Raw genomic sequence first — 18,892 nt, 5'->3', positions numbered from 1 at the left:
CATTTTGTGGCCTGCAATATCTTTGTTGGTGGACCAGATAAAAATCTGAAGATTTCACAGTTAATAGACCATTAAGATAAACTTCAGTATAAATTTCAACTTCGAGATTAAATTGGAAGTTATTGGGAAAAAAAAAAAAAATATATATATATATATATATATATATATATATATATATATATATATATATATATATATATATATATATATATATATATATATATATAAAAAAACAAAGATGAGGTGACTTACCGAACAAAAACGCTGGCAGGTCGATAGACACACAAACAAACACAAACATACACACAAAATTCAAGCTTTCGCAAAAAATTGTTGCCTCATCAGGAAAGAGGGAAGGAGAGGGGAAGACGAAAGGAAGTGGGTTTTAAAGGAGAGGGTAAGGAGTCATTCCAATCCCGGGAGCGGAAAGACTTACCTTAGGGGGAAAAAAGGACAGGTATACACTCGCACACACGCACATATCCATCCACACATACAGACACAAGCAGACATATTTAAATATGTCTGCTTGTGTATAAAAGCCACACAGTTGACATTAAAAATAAGTAGCTTTATTTCAATTAAAATGCATTGTCAGTTACTAAAATATGCTGACAGTTCTGGGTGTGTAATACTTGTAATATTGCACTTTAGCGCACTTGAGACAGATATGAGCATCACTTCCAACGTTTTGATGGGCCAGGTTCCTCAGTGTCACCAGAAATACCTTGAGTTACGGACTCAGGGTCCGTACATAGAGTTGATCCCAGATTGACCTCTTCTTTAAACAGCGAGTCAGCCTCAGCAAGCTCGTTGATTTCGTCAGCGGTTTCCTCAACATCCTCCGTAACACCTTCTTCACTGTCTTCATATAAAAATTTTGGCATGTTTTCACAGTTGACCCCAATACATTTCTTGCAAATTGAAGAACATTTCAAATCCGCTTTTCTGCAGGAGCACACTCCGCCACAGTTCAGCTTGCATGAGCATGAAACAATGTGAAGAAGTGCTTCAGGTATTGGATCTTGGCTCATTACAATGTGTATTGGACCACGGTCACTGTGATTCCAGCCTCATTTCTCAGGAGGTTCCCAGTTTCCCATCCAACTTTGGACTTGTTGGTAAGTCCGCAATGAATGATGTTGTGCAGCATCTTGTGTAGGTGGCAACCATGCAAGATTCAGTATGCTTTTTGTGGCAGACTTGGCTAATAGCTGGTACCGCAAATGGTCTAGTGTGTGGGAACTGCTGACACCTCCACTATACAATGCGATAGTAACCTGTTCTCCTGCTGTTATTATTTCTTCACGGGTAGAATGTGGTTTATTGAACGTGCAAAGGGCTGAGGTTAGGTGTTCATTTTTCCCAACAATATTGCAGCACTTAATTTTTCCTTGACCAAAAAAAGCGGATGTTGTATCACATCCGCTAAAGGCGTGAGTGAACAGAATATATTCACTGTCCAACTTGTAAGATGCAGTGGAAAACCACTTGTCTTCTGCATTTCCTCTTCCTGGCTTTAAGAAAAATAAGTTTTCAATGCCTTGTCCCAAACCGGTCATGAGCACAAGCAGGTCAACATCTTCTCCTACAATGACAACACTTCCAAAATCTTTGGTTCTTGAAATGGCAGATGTTACAATCATAACGTCAGCATCTTCTTGTGCCTGGTGCACTTCAATGCTACACTCCAGAAATTCCTTTTTAAGAAGTGTGATCAAACGCATCTTGTTTCGTTCGTTGTACAAGAACTTGTCCTGAGGGACTTGGTTCACCGTCTCTAATTCAACCACAACGTCAACCGAAGAATGTTTTTTGGACCTATGAATCCTCTCAGAATTCTTTGTGCTACATTTGTCGCCCTCACATGGATATCCATCAAATACAAAAGCAAATTGAAATCCAAAATGACGTTGCAGGTAAGAAACATAGCTTTGGGCTATTGACTTGAAGCAAACATTTCGAGTCCAAGTCTTTTTGTGGATAAGGTACCCTCCATCAATGACAAAAAATTTACTCGGTCCACCTGACTTCACATCTTCCACCGGAACGAAGGCATTGTAGAATGAAGATTTTGTTCCTTTTCGCATGCCTTTTTCTGAGAATAGGGACATTGGGTAAGGAGCAAGTTCATATTTCAGAAAGGCTTTTAACTCTTCTTCACTTTGTTTCATTAAACAAATCCTTTGGAAAAGAGTTAAAGGATCAACAAGAGTAATTTTAGTGCTCCCAGCTATCACAGAATTGAACGCAGAAAGGAGAGTCACAACTTTATCTTTTCTACGGAACTTTACATCGTGGAAATTGTCACCAGCTATTCTTTTCATGCCTTTTTCCCCCTCTTCGTGACACATATGACAATTAACATCCTCTGTTCCGACGGCACCACTGCTGATAGACATTATAAAATCACTTTCAGGGAAGGGAGGGTGCACTGAAAACCAATCACGCAGCTTACGCAAGTCTATGCCATCTCGTTCGATACGAGAACTTCTTGCATCTACATGCTGTTCTGGTGTTACTGCGCTCACTTTGCAATACAGGGTGATTCAAAAAGAATACCACAACTTTAGGAATTTAAAACTCTGCAACGACAAAAGGCAGAGCTAAGCACTATCTGTCGGCGAATTAAGGGAACTATAAAGTTTCATTTAGTTGTACATTTGTTCGCCATTTCAGCCAATAAAGTTTTTGGTCCCTTTTTCTTCGAAGGTGCTACTGTAACTGGACTACAGTATCTGGAAATGTTAGAGAATTGGCTGTTCCCTCAGCTCGAACAAGAAGCACAACAATTCATATTTCAGCAGGATGGAGCGCCACCACATTGGCACTTATCTGTCCGTAACTACCTGAACGTCAATTACCCGAGGCGATGGATCGGCCGCCAGGCAGCCCGTGACAGAGCACGTCATCACTGGCCTCCAAGAAGCCCTGATCTTATCCCCTGCGATTTTTTCTTATGGGGGTATGTTAAGGATATGGTGTTTCGGCCACCTCTTCCAGCCACCATTGATGATTTGAAACGAGAAATAACAGCAGCTATCCAAACTGTTACGCCTGATATGCTACAGAGAGTGTGGAACGAGTTGGAGTATCGGGTTGATATTGCTCGTGTGTCTAGAGGGGGCCATATTGAACATCTCTGAACTTGTTTTTGAGTGAAAAAAAAACCTTTTTAAATACTCTTTGTAATGATGTATAACAGAAGGTTATATTATGTTTCTTTCATTAAATACACATTTTTAAAGTTGTGGTATTCTTTTTGAATCACCCTATACAATTCAATTTCTTCACAAATGTTCTGCATGTGAATCATACCCAATGTCCATCTGGTTAATACACTATCCGTAATTCCTCAGCCAGAAGTAAGTCCTCCAGAACTCTTCATGGTTCTCATCAATGTTTGTTCTATAGTCATGTCAGAAGGAACCCCTGACCAATACTTTTCTGATAGCCGGATTGTAAAATGTCCTTTCGCTGTTAACTTATCATATTCTGATAAACCCATTTGTTCTCGAGTCTCAACATATCCTGTAAGCAGAGGTGGCCACTTTTATCGTACATAAAATGTCCAGCAGAATGGAAGTAGGGAAGCATTTTTTGCACGCTTTCAAGATGAAGTTTCCAATTGCCTGATTGATCCGCTTCAATAAATTGTTTCATGAGAGTGACCATCTTATAGTACTGAACCCATAATTTTGCTGTGGGTCCCTTACTTTCAATCGTTTTCAGGGCAGTTACAAATTTTTTTATGTCTTGTTCCCTAAGAACACTGGTATCCTGGCCAACTGACAGTTCTGACTCACCACAAGGAGAAGACAAGTCATTCAATGTCCCACGTTCATCTTCTGTTAGCTCAATGCGATCCCACACTCGACAGGCCAAAGCAAGGTGGCTCGCACAGCCCTGGAATATGCATGTCCTGACAAAATCTTTTCAATGCTGTTTTCAGTGAATATTACACCAAATAAGTCCTTTAATCCACTTCCACCCATGATCATACTGATACATCCCATGAACGACATAAGGAAATGGAAACTTCCAAGTCGGACCTCCACATTATGAAATTCAGGAAGGTCAATTTCCACAATATCCCTTGCCTTCCAATACAGAGGCTGATCAAATGTGACAAAGCATGTAGTCTGATGCTGTCTTTTACATGCATCTCTAGCTATGGTCAGAGCAGTATATATGGTGTTATAATAGGTTGGTGATGAATTAAGAAATGGAAGACACTTTATTTTAGAACGTTCATATTCTTTGCCTGCCGCCAAGCGTTCCATGTATCCATTCCATCCTGAAACAACTGCATTCTGAGACCATTTGCAATATAACCACGTAATTTCCGCTGTTGAGATGACGATCTCACCTTTTGCAGGAGCAATTATGTCCAAATCTTCAATTTTTATAGCCTTCAGCCCTCCAACTTGTGTTCTGTGGAATGTCTGTATGTCATTTTTTCCGGCTTCACTAACAAGTTAAGCTGAGGGACAATGATTCAACTTTTTAATATTTTTCTGAGGAATCAAGGCATCATCATGAGGAGTAACACACACTATGCCTCCCATTGCATGAAAAGTACCAGTTCCATCTAGGGTGTTTACATTGAAATCTGCATTATCAAACACAAATTGGCAAAATGCATCACTTCGTTGTCTTTCATTGTCAAGCTGAAGGATTGAAGACACTTCCAATAGGGCAGCTTCCATGTAACATGCTGCAAAGCCAAGGGAAGACAAAACCTGGATGAGATGTTCTGAGCCAAACTTCTGGTACAAGTATGCACTAATAGTAGTAAAAAGTGATGAAATAAATGAATGTGGCCTCGCAGCACTTATGAGTGCATGAGCAAGAGAAACACATATTTTCCCCCATTTTATGGGAGACCGCTTGTGTTTCAAAATTATAGTTTTGAAGAGCAATCTTACAGATTCTGGTAGGACAGACTCTACATCGCATAAAAAATTATCAGAGGGAGGGTACTATTTTACATCGTGCACTACTGATCTTATATCGTCTAATATGATATTTGCAGCTGCTTTGACGATCCTTAGTCTTTCTTGCTGAGGATCTGAATTTCTTTTGGTGTAACAATTTTCACTGAGTAGTTGGTGCCCAACATTCTTGAAACATACGACTGCTATCACTACATCGTCACCATATTTCTGGAAAAGGTGATGTGGGTATTTGCTCTAACAGATCATCCATAGAAAACTAACATTCTTCAGTATTGGTTTCCAGGTAGGCAAATATAGCCTCCATGCCTTCATCTACTTGTGTTGCAGGTCGGTAACTTCGTTTCTGTCAAACATGGTGAAAGAACTTTCTGTAGCAAAATCTGCGGTACCACCCATTTGCAGCAACCAAATCATTTACATTTTGAATCCGCTCTATCACTTGTTGACCAAATTCATCACCACGTCGTTTAGCCTGTTCTAATACTGTCGATTGCACTTCCAATTTCACTACTTTGCAAACAAAATTTCGTTTGGCATAATGGCAATCTTAACAGCTTGGTTAAAAAGTCATCAGAGTTCTCTTTTGCACATAAGAAGCATTTCTCTTTGAAATTGAACTGACCTTTTTCCTCCGACTGACGTAGCATGCCTGTTGGTTCCTGAGGATGTCGAAGGCTAGCTGCTACCATTCTCTCATTAATGTACTTCTTGTACCTAATAACTTTATTGATTGTGTTTTCATCTACCAAATTAGATGCACTTTTCTTTTGTAATGCTGGTAAAATTCCCTGTTCTTTTACTAATTGCCTTGTTAACTTAACAAGACGTTCTGACACATTAAATTCATCACCAGCTTTTGCTGTACTCCAATAATTTGGCAGTAAACTGATAATTTTATCCTCTTTGTTTGAAGTACTGCATTCAGTTTTTAGTTTTTCTATCAAATCATCATACTCAGCTGGTGAAGTTTTAGAACTTCCATCTGTTTTAGTACTAATTGTACTTTGAAATGAAACTTCCAAATTCTTTTTGACTGTAGCTGCCACTTTCTCAATTTCTGCATTCAATGAACTTGGTCTTTTATCTTGACTTAGTTTTCTAATTTTACTAGCAGGCAATATACCAAGGATTTCACAAGCTGTATCTACTTTTTTAATGGTTGCTGGTAAGTCACAAAATTCTGTATCTGAGGTTTCTCTATCCTTTCTCTTGTGAATTACAAATATCTTAGAATAACATGTTGGACACAATGATATTCCTGGTATGAGATTGACAAAAGGGCATTTATTTTTAGAATAATGATCAAATGTTATTTCTTGCAGACCTTTTGTTATAGGTTTCTTATGTTTCTCAAAAGGGCCCATGCAAGACTGACCAAAAAGGTGATGACATTTTTAAGTATTTCATTTCATGATACTTGCATGTTGATTTGACCTCTGAGCCGACTAATAAGTAAAACAACACTTTTTCTTCTTCACTGTAATCTTCGATTAAAGTAATGTCTTTAGGACACACTCCATACACATTTTTATGACATGTTTCATTAATAACAACACCAATAGAACACTGAGGCACCATTTTTCAACTGCACACTTCAAGAACTTCTAGCTAAATAAGTGTGAGTAGACAATTGATGGTGTAAGGGTGAAGACAACAATCAGACTTGTATAGGCTTGCAGATGCAATTGTTAGCCTGCTGAAGCAATTACCACAGCATTGTTTCAACAAATAATCATTAGCTGCTGTAATGTGGTGTGTTACATTATGCAATTGGTATACTTTATTTGATTAGCCTAACAGATATCTCAGATTTAAAGAACGTGTTTTTGACTCGTGTTTGTAATCTTTTTTCCATAACTTAAACTTGAATCTCGAAGTTGAAATTTATACTGAAATTTGATATCATAAAGGTCTATTAACTGTGAAATTTTCAGATTTTTATCTGGTCTACCAACAAAGATATTGCAGGCCACAAAATGAAGAAATAAAAAAAAGAGAGTATTTTTTTTTTTTTTTAATGTACGCTGCTCACCATTGATACTCCATAAAAAGTAACTATACTACACAGTATAATAGCAGAAAAAATATTAAAGCTGAGAAATTATTCTTTCTTTGGAAAACTACTGTTCAAAAATTGTGTTTTTTTTTTAATTTGTGGCTGATAACTTTCAACTATTAAAGAATACATTCAACTAAGGAATAATGATATTAATATGTAGCCCAGAAATTGTAGATGCTTGGAAATAGGACAAAATGCATGCGGCCTGGAACAAATTGGCCGCCATTTCAAAATAATAAATTTTTAAAAAAATATTTTTGTGACTACTAAACATTGGGGAATTCACACAGAAAATATAAAATTTTTCTGATGTGGTCAAGCAACCAGTGCTGGACCACTTGGTACGTATTGGCCCCATAGCAAGTAGCAATCTATCCTTTCCATAGCTTTGTGCCTAAAGAGAAAGCTTTTTTTAAAAAAAGGCACCTTTATTACTACATCATATTCATCATATACACAGATGACAAAAAAAGGAACATATATATTTCTGAAACTTACCTTTGGACATTTGAGTTCCCATGGAATATTTGCCATAACATCAACAGCATCAGCTCCACCAACTCCAATACACAGACAACCAAGTCCACCACCATTTGGTGTGTGAGAATCAGTACCAATCATTAGCAGTCCTGGGAATGCATAATTCTCAAGAATAATCTGCAACAGAATGTAATTAAATGTCACAAGATTCTTCAAAATTTCCCAGTAATCCCCCACAGTATGTAATAGCATATATATTTGCCATGACCTAGAAGTCTGATAGGACTACCAGAAATTAAGCAGACATACTTCTGTTAAAAGAGCTTAGTGAATGCTCTGTCAGTTGATGTGAAATATATAGTAGCCCAACAGTAAAAATCATGGAAATGTGCAAACACCTTAACTGTTTAATGGTTCCCAATCTGTACTTGAGCAATGTGCCACTTTCCCACCATTTTTAATAAAGTATGGAGGAAGATCATCTCAAAAATAAAATGACAAATTTACTGAATGAACATAAGAACTATAAAATCCCTCACTTTTGAGATCATGAAGCAAAATATTCATCAGCTATTTAACACATCTGTAATCTTTCCAGCTTAACAGACAGGGGACTTTGATTTCCAGAATTATGATCCTGTTTTGTGGGCAATTGCTCTGTGGAGGACAACAATGAAAATAGGCTAAAGCTAATGTTATGTTTTGTGCTGCTGTAAGATAATGAAAAATTTTTTAGTGTACAACATCTAGCAACACGAAAATATTATTTGGAAGATAATGCGACAAACAATGCAAAATCAGCAGTTTTTAACAAAGTAACATGACATACATTATTATTACAAGGGAACCTCCCCATCACACCCCCCTCAGATTTAGTTATAAGTTGGCACAGTGGATAGGCCTTGGATTACAAGGGAACCTCCCCATCGCACCCTCATCAGATTTAGTTATAAGTTGGCACAGTGGATAGGCCATGGAAAGCTGAACACAGATCAATCGAGAAAACAGGAAGAAGTTGTGTGGAACTATGAAATAAATTTGCAAAATATACAAACTGAGTAGTCCATAAGCATGATAGGCAACATCAAGGACAATGTGAGTGCACGAGCGCCGTGGTCCTGTGGTTAGCGTGAGCAGCTGCGGAGCGAAAGGTCCTTGGTTCAAGTCTTCCCTCGAGTGAAAAGTTTACTTTTTTTTATTTTTGCAAAGTTATGATCTGTCCATTCGTTCGTTGATGTCTCTGTTCACTGTAATGAGTTTAGTGTCTGCGTTTTGCAACCGCACCGCAAAACCGTGCGATTAATAGAAGAAAGGACATGCATCTCCAATGGGAACCGGAAACATTTGATCCCAAGGTCATAGGTCAACCGATTCCTCCACAGGAAAACACATCTGATATGTTCTATACGACACTGGTGACGGCATGTGCATCACATGACAGGAATACGTTGTCGGCCCACCTAACTTGTACACTTGACGAATGGGTCAAAAGATTCTTCTACCTTGGCCGATTTAGGTTTTCTTGTGGATGTGATAATCACTCCCAAAAAAGTGATGAAAACATAAGAGTTTGTCACATAAACTGCAACAAATGAATGCAACAGTTTCACAGTCGCACAGTTTTCCCTGTGCTCTACCAAAACATATGTTTGTTTAGGTGTTGAACCCCATACTATGGCACAGTTATCTTGCATCGGACGGACGGACAGATAATTGTCTGAAAATAAAAAATTAAACTTTTCACATGAGGGAAGACTTGAACCAAGGACTTCTCGTTCCGCAGCTGCTCACGCTAACCACGGGACCACGGCGCTCCCAAGTTCAAACTATCCTTGATGTTGCATATCTTGCGCACGGACTACTCAGTTTGTACATTTTGCTTATTTTTTTTGTAGTTCCACACAACTTCTTCCTGTTTTCTCGATTGATCTGTGTTCAGTTTTTCAAGGCCTATCGACTGTGCCAACTTATAACTAAATCTGAGGGGGGGTGCGATGGGGAGGTTTCCTTGTTAGCAACATAATATGAAATAGCTGGTTTTAATGAAATGTTGCACAGAACGGCACTTTTCCCTATTGCCACATAAAAAACATCATACATCTGGGGATGTCAGTGCTAACTAACAGCTAACGTTTGGATTATATTGACTTTTTCGCCAGGGCCAATGAGAGCACATAACTTAGTTTAATGCAATAGTTCATTTTTTTACACTAAGAAATGAGACCAGAGGTATTTTGTATCCACTCATTGCCAAAGTTAGGGATTCAACAATATTTTGTGCAGTAGCATTGTGGTAGCCATGGTTGAATGATGTGTTTTATTATTGATAATGCAGATTTCTGAGGCAATACCACTACTGAACATGTAAATACATTACACAATTTAAATTCTTATTACACAAAATTTCATTTCAGCATTTGTCATACAGGTAAGAGCATGACGAACTCTGCACCTGTCACACTGTGAGCACAGTTCTTAATGCAAACTTACTTCCAAAAATATTATTTAATGCCACTAGAACAGTTTTGGTATTGTTTCGAAAGACATTGCAAGAGTTTCTTGCATTCACAGAAAAAAAAACCTGTACAACTATTTACCGAGTTGCAATTCATCTCGCTACACATTTTACAGCCCTGTAGCTGTTCCCAAAGATGTTCAAGTGTATTGATGTTTCCTCAACAATTCTCATGAAATCTCATTTGAGAAATTCTGTGTCTACTCATCGTACCCTATGTGCAAAAGCACTTCCCAAGTGAAAATGCCATAGCATGCAATGACTGCTGAAGACAGTGCATGGGTATTCGAAACCGAATGGTTTTATGCATGTAATAAATCAGCTCTATTTTCTTTATTCACTTTTATTTTTGCAAATACTGCAACAGCAGAATTTCATGGGAGCATAAAGACACTATTCTGAAACGTGCAGAGTGAAGAACATAGGAGCAACAAAATGAAGCAGCGCAGTTTGCCAGTGAATTGGCAGTCATCAATTAGTAGCAGTTCTGAAGCTGTGAAGAAGAAAAGCAACTGGGTATCTGGCCCAAAAAGACAGTGGAAACTTTTTTGAAGGCCAACATTACTCTCAACAAACTGGGAAACTAAGATTTTCAGCAATGGCTGAACGAATCATTGATGGTGAGCAGCACTTTGTTAGCAGTAAAAATGTAGTTTGACCTCCATGCTTAAAACTTGATATTCAATAAAATCATGTATTTTGCTGTAGTACTGTACCAAAATAGGTAACTAGTAGAATAATTATTCCACTTTAGGCATGGGCAACATTTAACAGGTAAAAATAATAAGAGAGACTATTGTGCCTCAATACAATGACAAACAATGCTATCGTGGAGCAGCTAGCAGGTAAAAATGTCATTGAGCTGTCTCCACACTGCATTTGCAACATGATTTGAAACATTTTTGGGATGGTGTTTCCTGCCAATATTTTGTGGCCAATGTTTGCAATACGTTCAAAACGTCTTTTGAAACATGGAAACAGCTATCCATAACAATGTCAGTATGAATCAAAGGAAACAGCCACAGAAAAAAAGGGGGGGAATTGCTATAAGACCTATGTGCTACTTCTGTATAGAGCAAGGACATCTTTATAAGATGCCAGTTGGGTGGGTAATTTCACAATCTCAGTGTTCTGTCTAGATACAACAGAGTACAAACAGGACTCTCACAGATCCTGCATTCCCAGTACAAACGGAGACAGTCATGTGATCTGTGGTAACACAAAGGAGAGAATATGTAGGGTGAATTCTGCACAAGTGTTTCAGTCTTATTTTGTCACTGTATCAACCAAAAATTGAGTATTCACTATTATGTTCAAAGTTAAGGTAGGTAGCCTGTGTTAGCCATTGCCAAATCATGTTAACGTTAAAACCGTGTGATGTTCTGCTTATTTTTGTCTAATGAAATTTGATACTTACAAAAATTCAAGCAATTGGCTGAATTTTATTTCTTGCAGCTAAGTGTATTTTTTAATACTTTCCTTAGTTGTACATTAGCAAACTCAATGCTTTAACTCCCAGTGATGTAAATGGGCAACTTTTCCGATTAAAATCATCCCTAGATTTTCAAAGTATATTCTTCGGTACCAATAATAATTATCTTCCTTTATTTTGCAAATTTCTGAATTATGAATGTCACACTTGGCTGTCCAGTCTTGCAGTTTCTCAAAGAGCTCCATGAGCCAAAAGAAACTAGAGACTCCGTGAGCAAAGAGGTACAAAAAATTATGCTTGCTTGTCTTTATTAGTATTTTATACTGCACCGTTAATATTCATTCATAGTTATTTCCCGTGGTACACTTTCTTTTAGGCTTAAAAAATAATTTGCAAACTTGTCAGGAACACACCTGTTTCAGTTAGAAGCTGTCTGTGGCATGTTCTGGAGTTCAGTAAAATTTGATGCAGTGTCATCTCATCTCCACGTACCAGGTATCATCTCACCTGATGATAAATCATATGAACTGAAGCTTCCTTGTGGGGAACATTGGTTCCTTGCTTGAGCAAGTCACTTTAATAAATTATGACACACACAGATGTAAATATGACAATTTCTGCCTTCTCATGTAGCAACAACACAGGTTTTCAGAAGACATGAAAAACTGAAGCCATAATACCAACTGTGCATTCTGCAACCATTCTAGCTCTATACAATCAGTAATTAAAAATTCGTTCCTTTGAACCTTTGACATACATTCGTGGGTATAGTTTTGTGTTTTCCTATCTGATGCAGAAAAATATGGTAGGGTCAGTCAGCTTGTGGCAAGTTCAATATTTTTTTGTGAATATGTTCACACTGATGGTTGCATTCTGTTTGAAATTCTTGCATGGCAGCCAATATCTGGGTATGAAAAGTTGTAGCTGACATCAACGACAGTAAGCAGGCCAACGCTAAATGAACATTTTTAATTGTAAAATTTATTTCCACAAGCAACAAGATGCTGTGGGGAGAAATGAAGTACCTGTGAGAACAGACATGCCATTTAACACCAATCTTTTTCAGTCCAAAATAAAGCTGACTTCAGGTTTTGGAAAGTTATATAGTGGGAAGAGGTGGTGATAAAGCTGCTAGATGTTCTACGTCATCTCTTCCAGGGAAAAAATTAAAATAATAAGGTGAGAAGCAATATAGCTGCAATGTATACTTCAACTTGCTTTCAAAAGCATTGCAAAATCAGAAAAATAAGGATACTGGAAATGTTGCACCTACAGCCAATATGTAGCATGGATGTTGAGAAAATTGTCATAAATACAGTGCTGAAAGATGTTTCAGGCAGAATTAGCTTTCTGCAAGAATATGGAATAAGCATGTATCGTCATGTAGAGTGCATCAACAGATGGTATTGATTCCCCAGTTATATTTGCTGGCAACACAGTCAAGGAAGACTTGCTTTTTGGTGTGTTTGTAGTTCTCGGAAGGAAAAATGTAAAAATTTGATAAAGTGTTATTAAACAAAGTTTTACATTTAGTTATGTTTACATAATCCTACAGGACTTCCAACAGTCATCAACAAACTTCAGGTATTATATGAGACATGGCTTGCTTCAAAGAGTGAAATAAATTCATAAGGCTTTGAATGAACCTCCTGTCGCCAAGAAAATGAAGATTAACAGCAAGTCTTTGGTTGACTGGAACTGCTCCCTGAAATGTAAGTCTTTTTCAACACACGATGGTACCACATTTACCAGAATTTCAAAGTCTGTGGATGACATCCAAGTGAAGTTACAAAAATCGGACTTTTCTCCCTTATTCAGTTCCATAGAAAGTTATTCCTGCAAGTTGCTCTGCAGTAGTTCTTCATCCAACAATGATGGCTTGTTCTTTCATTTGCATGGACCTTCAAGTACTAAGAGTGCAGTGCTACATATCAACATAGTTTCCTCATACCTAGATATAATGTAGCAGATAATACATATTCCACACAAGAAATAGCATTACACACTATGTGAATACACTATGGGAAATGATTGCTGCCAGTGTGGACAGTGGCCTTAACAAGGAACAAAGTTTCAAACTTGTTGCAGAACACCGTTGGAAACATGCTTGCAATAAAAACATATCTCCAATAGCAATGCATATATGGATTTCAACTGACAAGAGCACTCTTGGGAGAGGCTGTTGTGTTTTCACTGTACTGTTAAGAACTGAAAAAGTGTTCAATGTGCAGAAACTTTTTGTTGCAAGTATACAGGTCCTTGAGACAGCAAATGCAGTGTAATGAGCTTGTGACATTTGAGGGCTTTTCAGAACTGTATGATACCATAATATTAAAGCAGTTCTGTGCGATAGTGCTAGATACATAAACAAATGTGTTGACTATGAAAAGGTGTTGAGTGCTAGACACACACACAACCTGACTGCAGATGTTTTTTGAGGGACTTAGTAAGTTGAACACAACAAAAAACAACTCAAAGAGTAAAGAGTGCTTTCTTGAGTGCCAGGAGGAGGAAATATTTTTGTTTGCTGTTTCTGAAGGAAAGGAATAGAGATGCAGTTTCAACTGACTAGAGCTCTTGGCTGTCCACAGACATTTACTTGGAAGAATGTTTTGTAGAAGTTGAATTCTTCTGCAGAACTAACATGAGGAAGCTGTCCAATGCACACACACTGAGTATGTCCATCTGCTGTATGATGCAGTTAACTGGATTCTTATGGATGCCAAGATCGTTAAAGAATACACCAGTGACTTCATTAACATGCCTATCTTCTTGGAGACTTCAAAATATCTCATTTTGCATTAACTTTATTCAAATCTAGAAGAGTTTTAAGAAGGTTTTAGTATTGTGGTGCAAAGGATTGTTTCATGATGAAAAATAAGATACAAAAATAAAGAGACAAGTGTTTCATGTAGACGTTACGGTTGGATTGAAGCACACTTTTTTAAGATGAGGGTGTCAACTCTCATAGTCACAGATCCAAATATATCTGTCTTCAAAGCTCTATACCAACGGTAGACAATGAAAATCTCAGAACTCTATCTGTCTCTGAAAACTCAATTCCTGTAGCCAGAATCTTCATTATCAAGAGAAATTTGAAAGTGTGTGGATTTCTCTAATCTGTCGACAACTAGGCTTCTACTACACAGTTACACATGGAGAAACATCCTTTATTTATTTATTTATTTATTAAGAAATCAGTTTTGCTTAAATATGAAATTTAACAAAACAGAGTTACAAGGTTTTTCATTACCTACCATCGATATTTACGTGTTAACTCCAGGAGAATAAGCCTGAATCCCATTAATGTAGGCATAGCAAGGATCTTTCAGTCAGTACCTGGAATGACTGGCCTCAGTAGTGCAGATACTCTGAAAGGGTAATCTCTTTGTAATATTGCTGAAAAGCATACCACATGTCCGTGCAGACAAGAAATGTGAATATACTAAATGTCTAAAGCCAACACCAGTTGGCAATCAACAGTTTGCAGTTGTGGAACCAAAAGCTATTTTGTTTCTGTATTCCCATTTTGATAGTGACAGATCATTTTCTAATGAGAGCAAAGTGTTGGCAAATTGGCAACACAATCTCTCTCAAGGTAACCAAGAAATCGTGACAATTCTGTCATTTGAAAAACTGTCTGTAGCATTTTGCTGACAGCCTATTTGCTTTGATGTGTTATTTTTTCTTTCGTTATGAAGTTTAATGTCTTCTTTTTTTTCCTTTTTGTTCGGTCCTGAAGTCTGTTTAACGTAAATAAACAAAATACATGTGGCAATTTAAATATAATGTAACTGACTGTACAGTTTCATTTTAAACGTGACACCGACAAATGGTTAAAAAGGACAAAAAGAAATACCTGGAAAGAAGAACAAATATGAAGCAAATGCTCCAAAAATTAATACCAAAATCTGCAAAAAAAAGAAATAGCACTGAAGTAGTCCATAAAGTAAAATTATTTTTTCCTCTTCCTAATAGCTTGCTTATGACCGAAAAATGTGACAAGCACATTTTAGTATAATTAAAATGCTCAATGAAATACGATAATGTGTGTTTGGAATTTCATTCACAGGAGTAGAAAAGTTTTATAATTTTGAAATGTGAACCCAGCAATGCTTCGAAATTAGACCATTGCATGCCAAGTGTTATAATTTCAGAGAAGTTCTCGCATGAACACCCTGGGTGTTGCTGAATTTTTCTGTGAACAGTCGCACATGTTTCCAATGAACATTGACAAAGTTTACTTTCACTAATTTAATATGTGCAGAGATATATTCATATAATGACGCCAAAGTGCAGCATCAACAGTGCATCCATGATGTTTCAGCAACTTTGACACACAATATATCTGGCAATATTTTCTTGGAAGAAATAAAACTATGTTATCTTGTACAACTTCTTGTGGTATCTTAAGCACAGTAATTAAAAATAATGAAAAACATTAATTCACTGAGTGAACTGGACGTGGATAATTTGGAAAAAAAGTGTAGCATTTCATATTTCTGAAAGTAACTGCAGGATAAACCTGAAACTTTGCAGATAACAACTTACCAAAACAAAATTTGATTCTCCAACTGCTTTCCAATTAGTTTACTAATTTTGGGCAAAGTTGAAGATTTTTCTAAAAATCGCCACAAATGGCTATTTTTGCCCCAACTTCACAAAACAGGAGCCTTCTGCAAACTCCATTTTCCATTAGAAAAACCATGTTCTAAACCACATAAAAACTGTGTCTGGTCTTGCAATGTGACCATATGGGAGAAAAAGTGGAGGTGCACTGAAAATGTACTCATATTCTGCTGGTACTCAAATTATAGATCTGAAATCTTTTATTATATTCTACAATTGTTCACTAGGGAAGGATCTGAAGTCAGAAAAGCTGCAAGGAAGCAAATATATTTTTTGACATCTGTACAGCATTCAGCTCTGCAGAATTCTTTTTATAAGGAAGAAATAGAGTAAGAAGCCCAATAAAAAAGATCAATTTTCTCTTTTCTTGTGTGTCTAATAATTTGAAGTGGCCACATTTGCAAAGTGAAATTTTTTCGCTTCCATCTTATCAAAATTTCTTCTCAAATCATACAGCCAGTGGCATCATATGGCTGGCAGTATAGTTTTCCTCAGCAGCCTGAAAGAGACCTCTTCTAGTTTTTGCCTCTGGCACTTATAGAAACGTACCATCAGCTTGGGATCCTGTGTAAAGAAACCCTATCAAGTTTGGGAACCTGTCCTAAAGAAACTCACCTGTGACTGCTGTTGCAAGCTATCAGATGTGGTCCATATGGCAATACATATGCTGGTTTTCTCACTTTGAAAGAACACAGCAGGGGTTAGGCCACCATGGACCATAGCGAAATGTTTATACAATTCTTCATGAGTACACTAATGATCTAGATTAACCGCAAATTATGTTACAACGAAGTATGCTTTATCTTAAACCAGCACTTCAATAGCACTACACAATAAAAATACATACCAATAATTCTTTACAACATGAATCCATTCTAAAAAGTGTCAGGAAGCCTGCTGTGAACTTCACCAAAATTTACGCAATATAACAGTGCTGAAAAACCTGCAGGCTATTTATATGATGTGTGCTGCAGCTGTTATGCAACAATTTTACTACCATTACCTCCACTGCCTTGGCAATGCACCGTTAAATTGTGAAGTTTACAACCAGTTTGAGTCTGTGGTTATCGCAAAAAACCTTCAAATATCTCCTGATGGGTAGTGGCAAAAGACATGCATTTTTTTGAAGCCTTTCAAGTTATTTGGACTTTATATCAATTCCTAGTTATAAAGACTTTTTTATACTGCCTTACTCAAGCAGTACTATACAATTATGTAACATAAGAGAGTTTGCAGGACACTTATGGTAAAAATTTGTCAAAAAACAGACATTTTTGGTGTTTTAGAAGAAAAATGGTCAATTTTCCATAAATTTGGGAACTACTGGAAAGCAGTACAAGAATGAAATTTGACATTCTAAGGCCTTGTATTGCTAAGTGCACGGTTTCAGGTGTATCCCGCTATTCCTTCCGTCGATATAAAAAGCGGAAACTTCACATTCTTGTCAACTGTCTATTTTTTTGGACACTTTTGCTTCAAATTATGCATATGCAAATCACTGAAGAAATCTTTTTTTAGTATTTCACTTAAGAGTACAAAAAGTTGTACAAGATTACCTAGTTTCTTTCTTTTTTTCCGGAAAATATTACCAGAGCTACTATAGCTCAAAGCTGCCGGGTGCACTGTTGATAGCTGCACCATGGCGTCAAACAGATAACTATACTTCTGAAAGTATTGAATTAATGATTTTGAAATGATACCACTGTCCACTGGGAATGCGCGATTGTTCACACAAAATTTCGTCAAAATCCCTTATGGTTATGTGGGACCTTCTAGTCCGCTTGGCATGCAATCACCAAACTGTTAAATATGTTTGGGAACTGGATAGACGACCTACTCTGGGTATACCTATACATCTTGTTGGGACTGTTTATTGGTGTGACTTCATTCACTTTGAACGTATAGAACTCTAAACTATAAAAGTAATATAGAATAAGACTGAAAAAAATGACTGCTTTGTTTTTGGTTTTTGTTTTAAGATACTTAAACTTTTTTGTATGCAGTACTATTATGAAACTTCAGTACACACAACTCTTTTTGTTTTTTGGATGCTGTGTGGTAAGAGTATAAGGTGGTTATCCGGACTGGCAGTTCATGAAAGGGGAACATATAACTGATCATAAGAGAAACACACTAATCACAAATAAATTCCAACATACTTTAGTTTCTGACCTTGAACCTTGGATATTGTTACTGCAAACAAAACCTCGATTGGGAATTGAAGTTGCTGAAAATGAATAGGTAAATCAGTTTGTATCACCCATCATCACATCACCAGATACTTAACCTGTGAGGATAGTGTCTTCAATGTCACTACTTCGTGTAGTTTTAATCTGCAAATGGTACCATTAGGAAGCTTAGAAGGAGTGAAATTGCATACTAGAATTACAGGAACACTGACTAAACACCAAACTGTGTGGTGGAAAGCCAGCTGGATTCATTTAATTTAGGAATTCTAGTGGATATTGAACATCTTCATGGGAAACTACAGTATCAACTGACTGGTATTTCATATGTTCTCCCAGTGGCATAGCGTGAGGGGAGACTTTGAGACTTAGTTTCCTCTGTATTCGTGCTTGAAAAAGATTCAATAATAATTCATAACAAAAATATAAACAACTTTCTACTAAGAGCACTAAATGTGCGAAGACATCAGTTTTGTAGCCCACGCCGCCGCACCCTGAGTATTGGTGTATCTGCCTGCTTGAGACTTGACTGCTCTCAGTCTCTGCCTCCCTTCCCTTACCTGGCTGTGTGCGCCTGAGCGTTAGTGGCATTCTCGGCTCCCCTCCACTTTCCCTTCCACGAAGGCCGATGCG

The 18,892-nt window shown here is 37.3% G+C and overlaps 1 protein-coding gene across 1 annotated transcript in view; it reads right to left on the bottom strand.

The window, feature by feature from the left end:
- The window catches only part of LOC126457848 (probable aconitate hydratase, mitochondrial), a 122,697-nt gene that overhangs the window by 62,984 nt on the left and 40,821 nt on the right, over positions 1-18,892 (bottom strand). The window contains exon 5 of the mRNA XM_050094488.1: positions 7,516-7,674. Within this exon, the coding sequence (XP_049950445.1) occupies positions 7,516-7,674 (159 nt within the window). The remainder of the gene's footprint in view (positions 1-7,515; positions 7,675-18,892) is intronic.

This window comes from Schistocerca serialis, chromosome 2, assembly GCF_023864345.2.
Source record: "Schistocerca serialis cubense isolate TAMUIC-IGC-003099 chromosome 2, iqSchSeri2.2, whole genome shotgun sequence".
In the NCBI taxonomy this organism is placed as follows: domain Eukaryota; kingdom Metazoa; phylum Arthropoda; class Insecta; order Orthoptera; family Acrididae; genus Schistocerca; species Schistocerca serialis.
The sequence above is the reverse complement of the archived record's forward strand: the minus strand, read 5'-3'. Positions and strand labels throughout refer to the sequence as shown.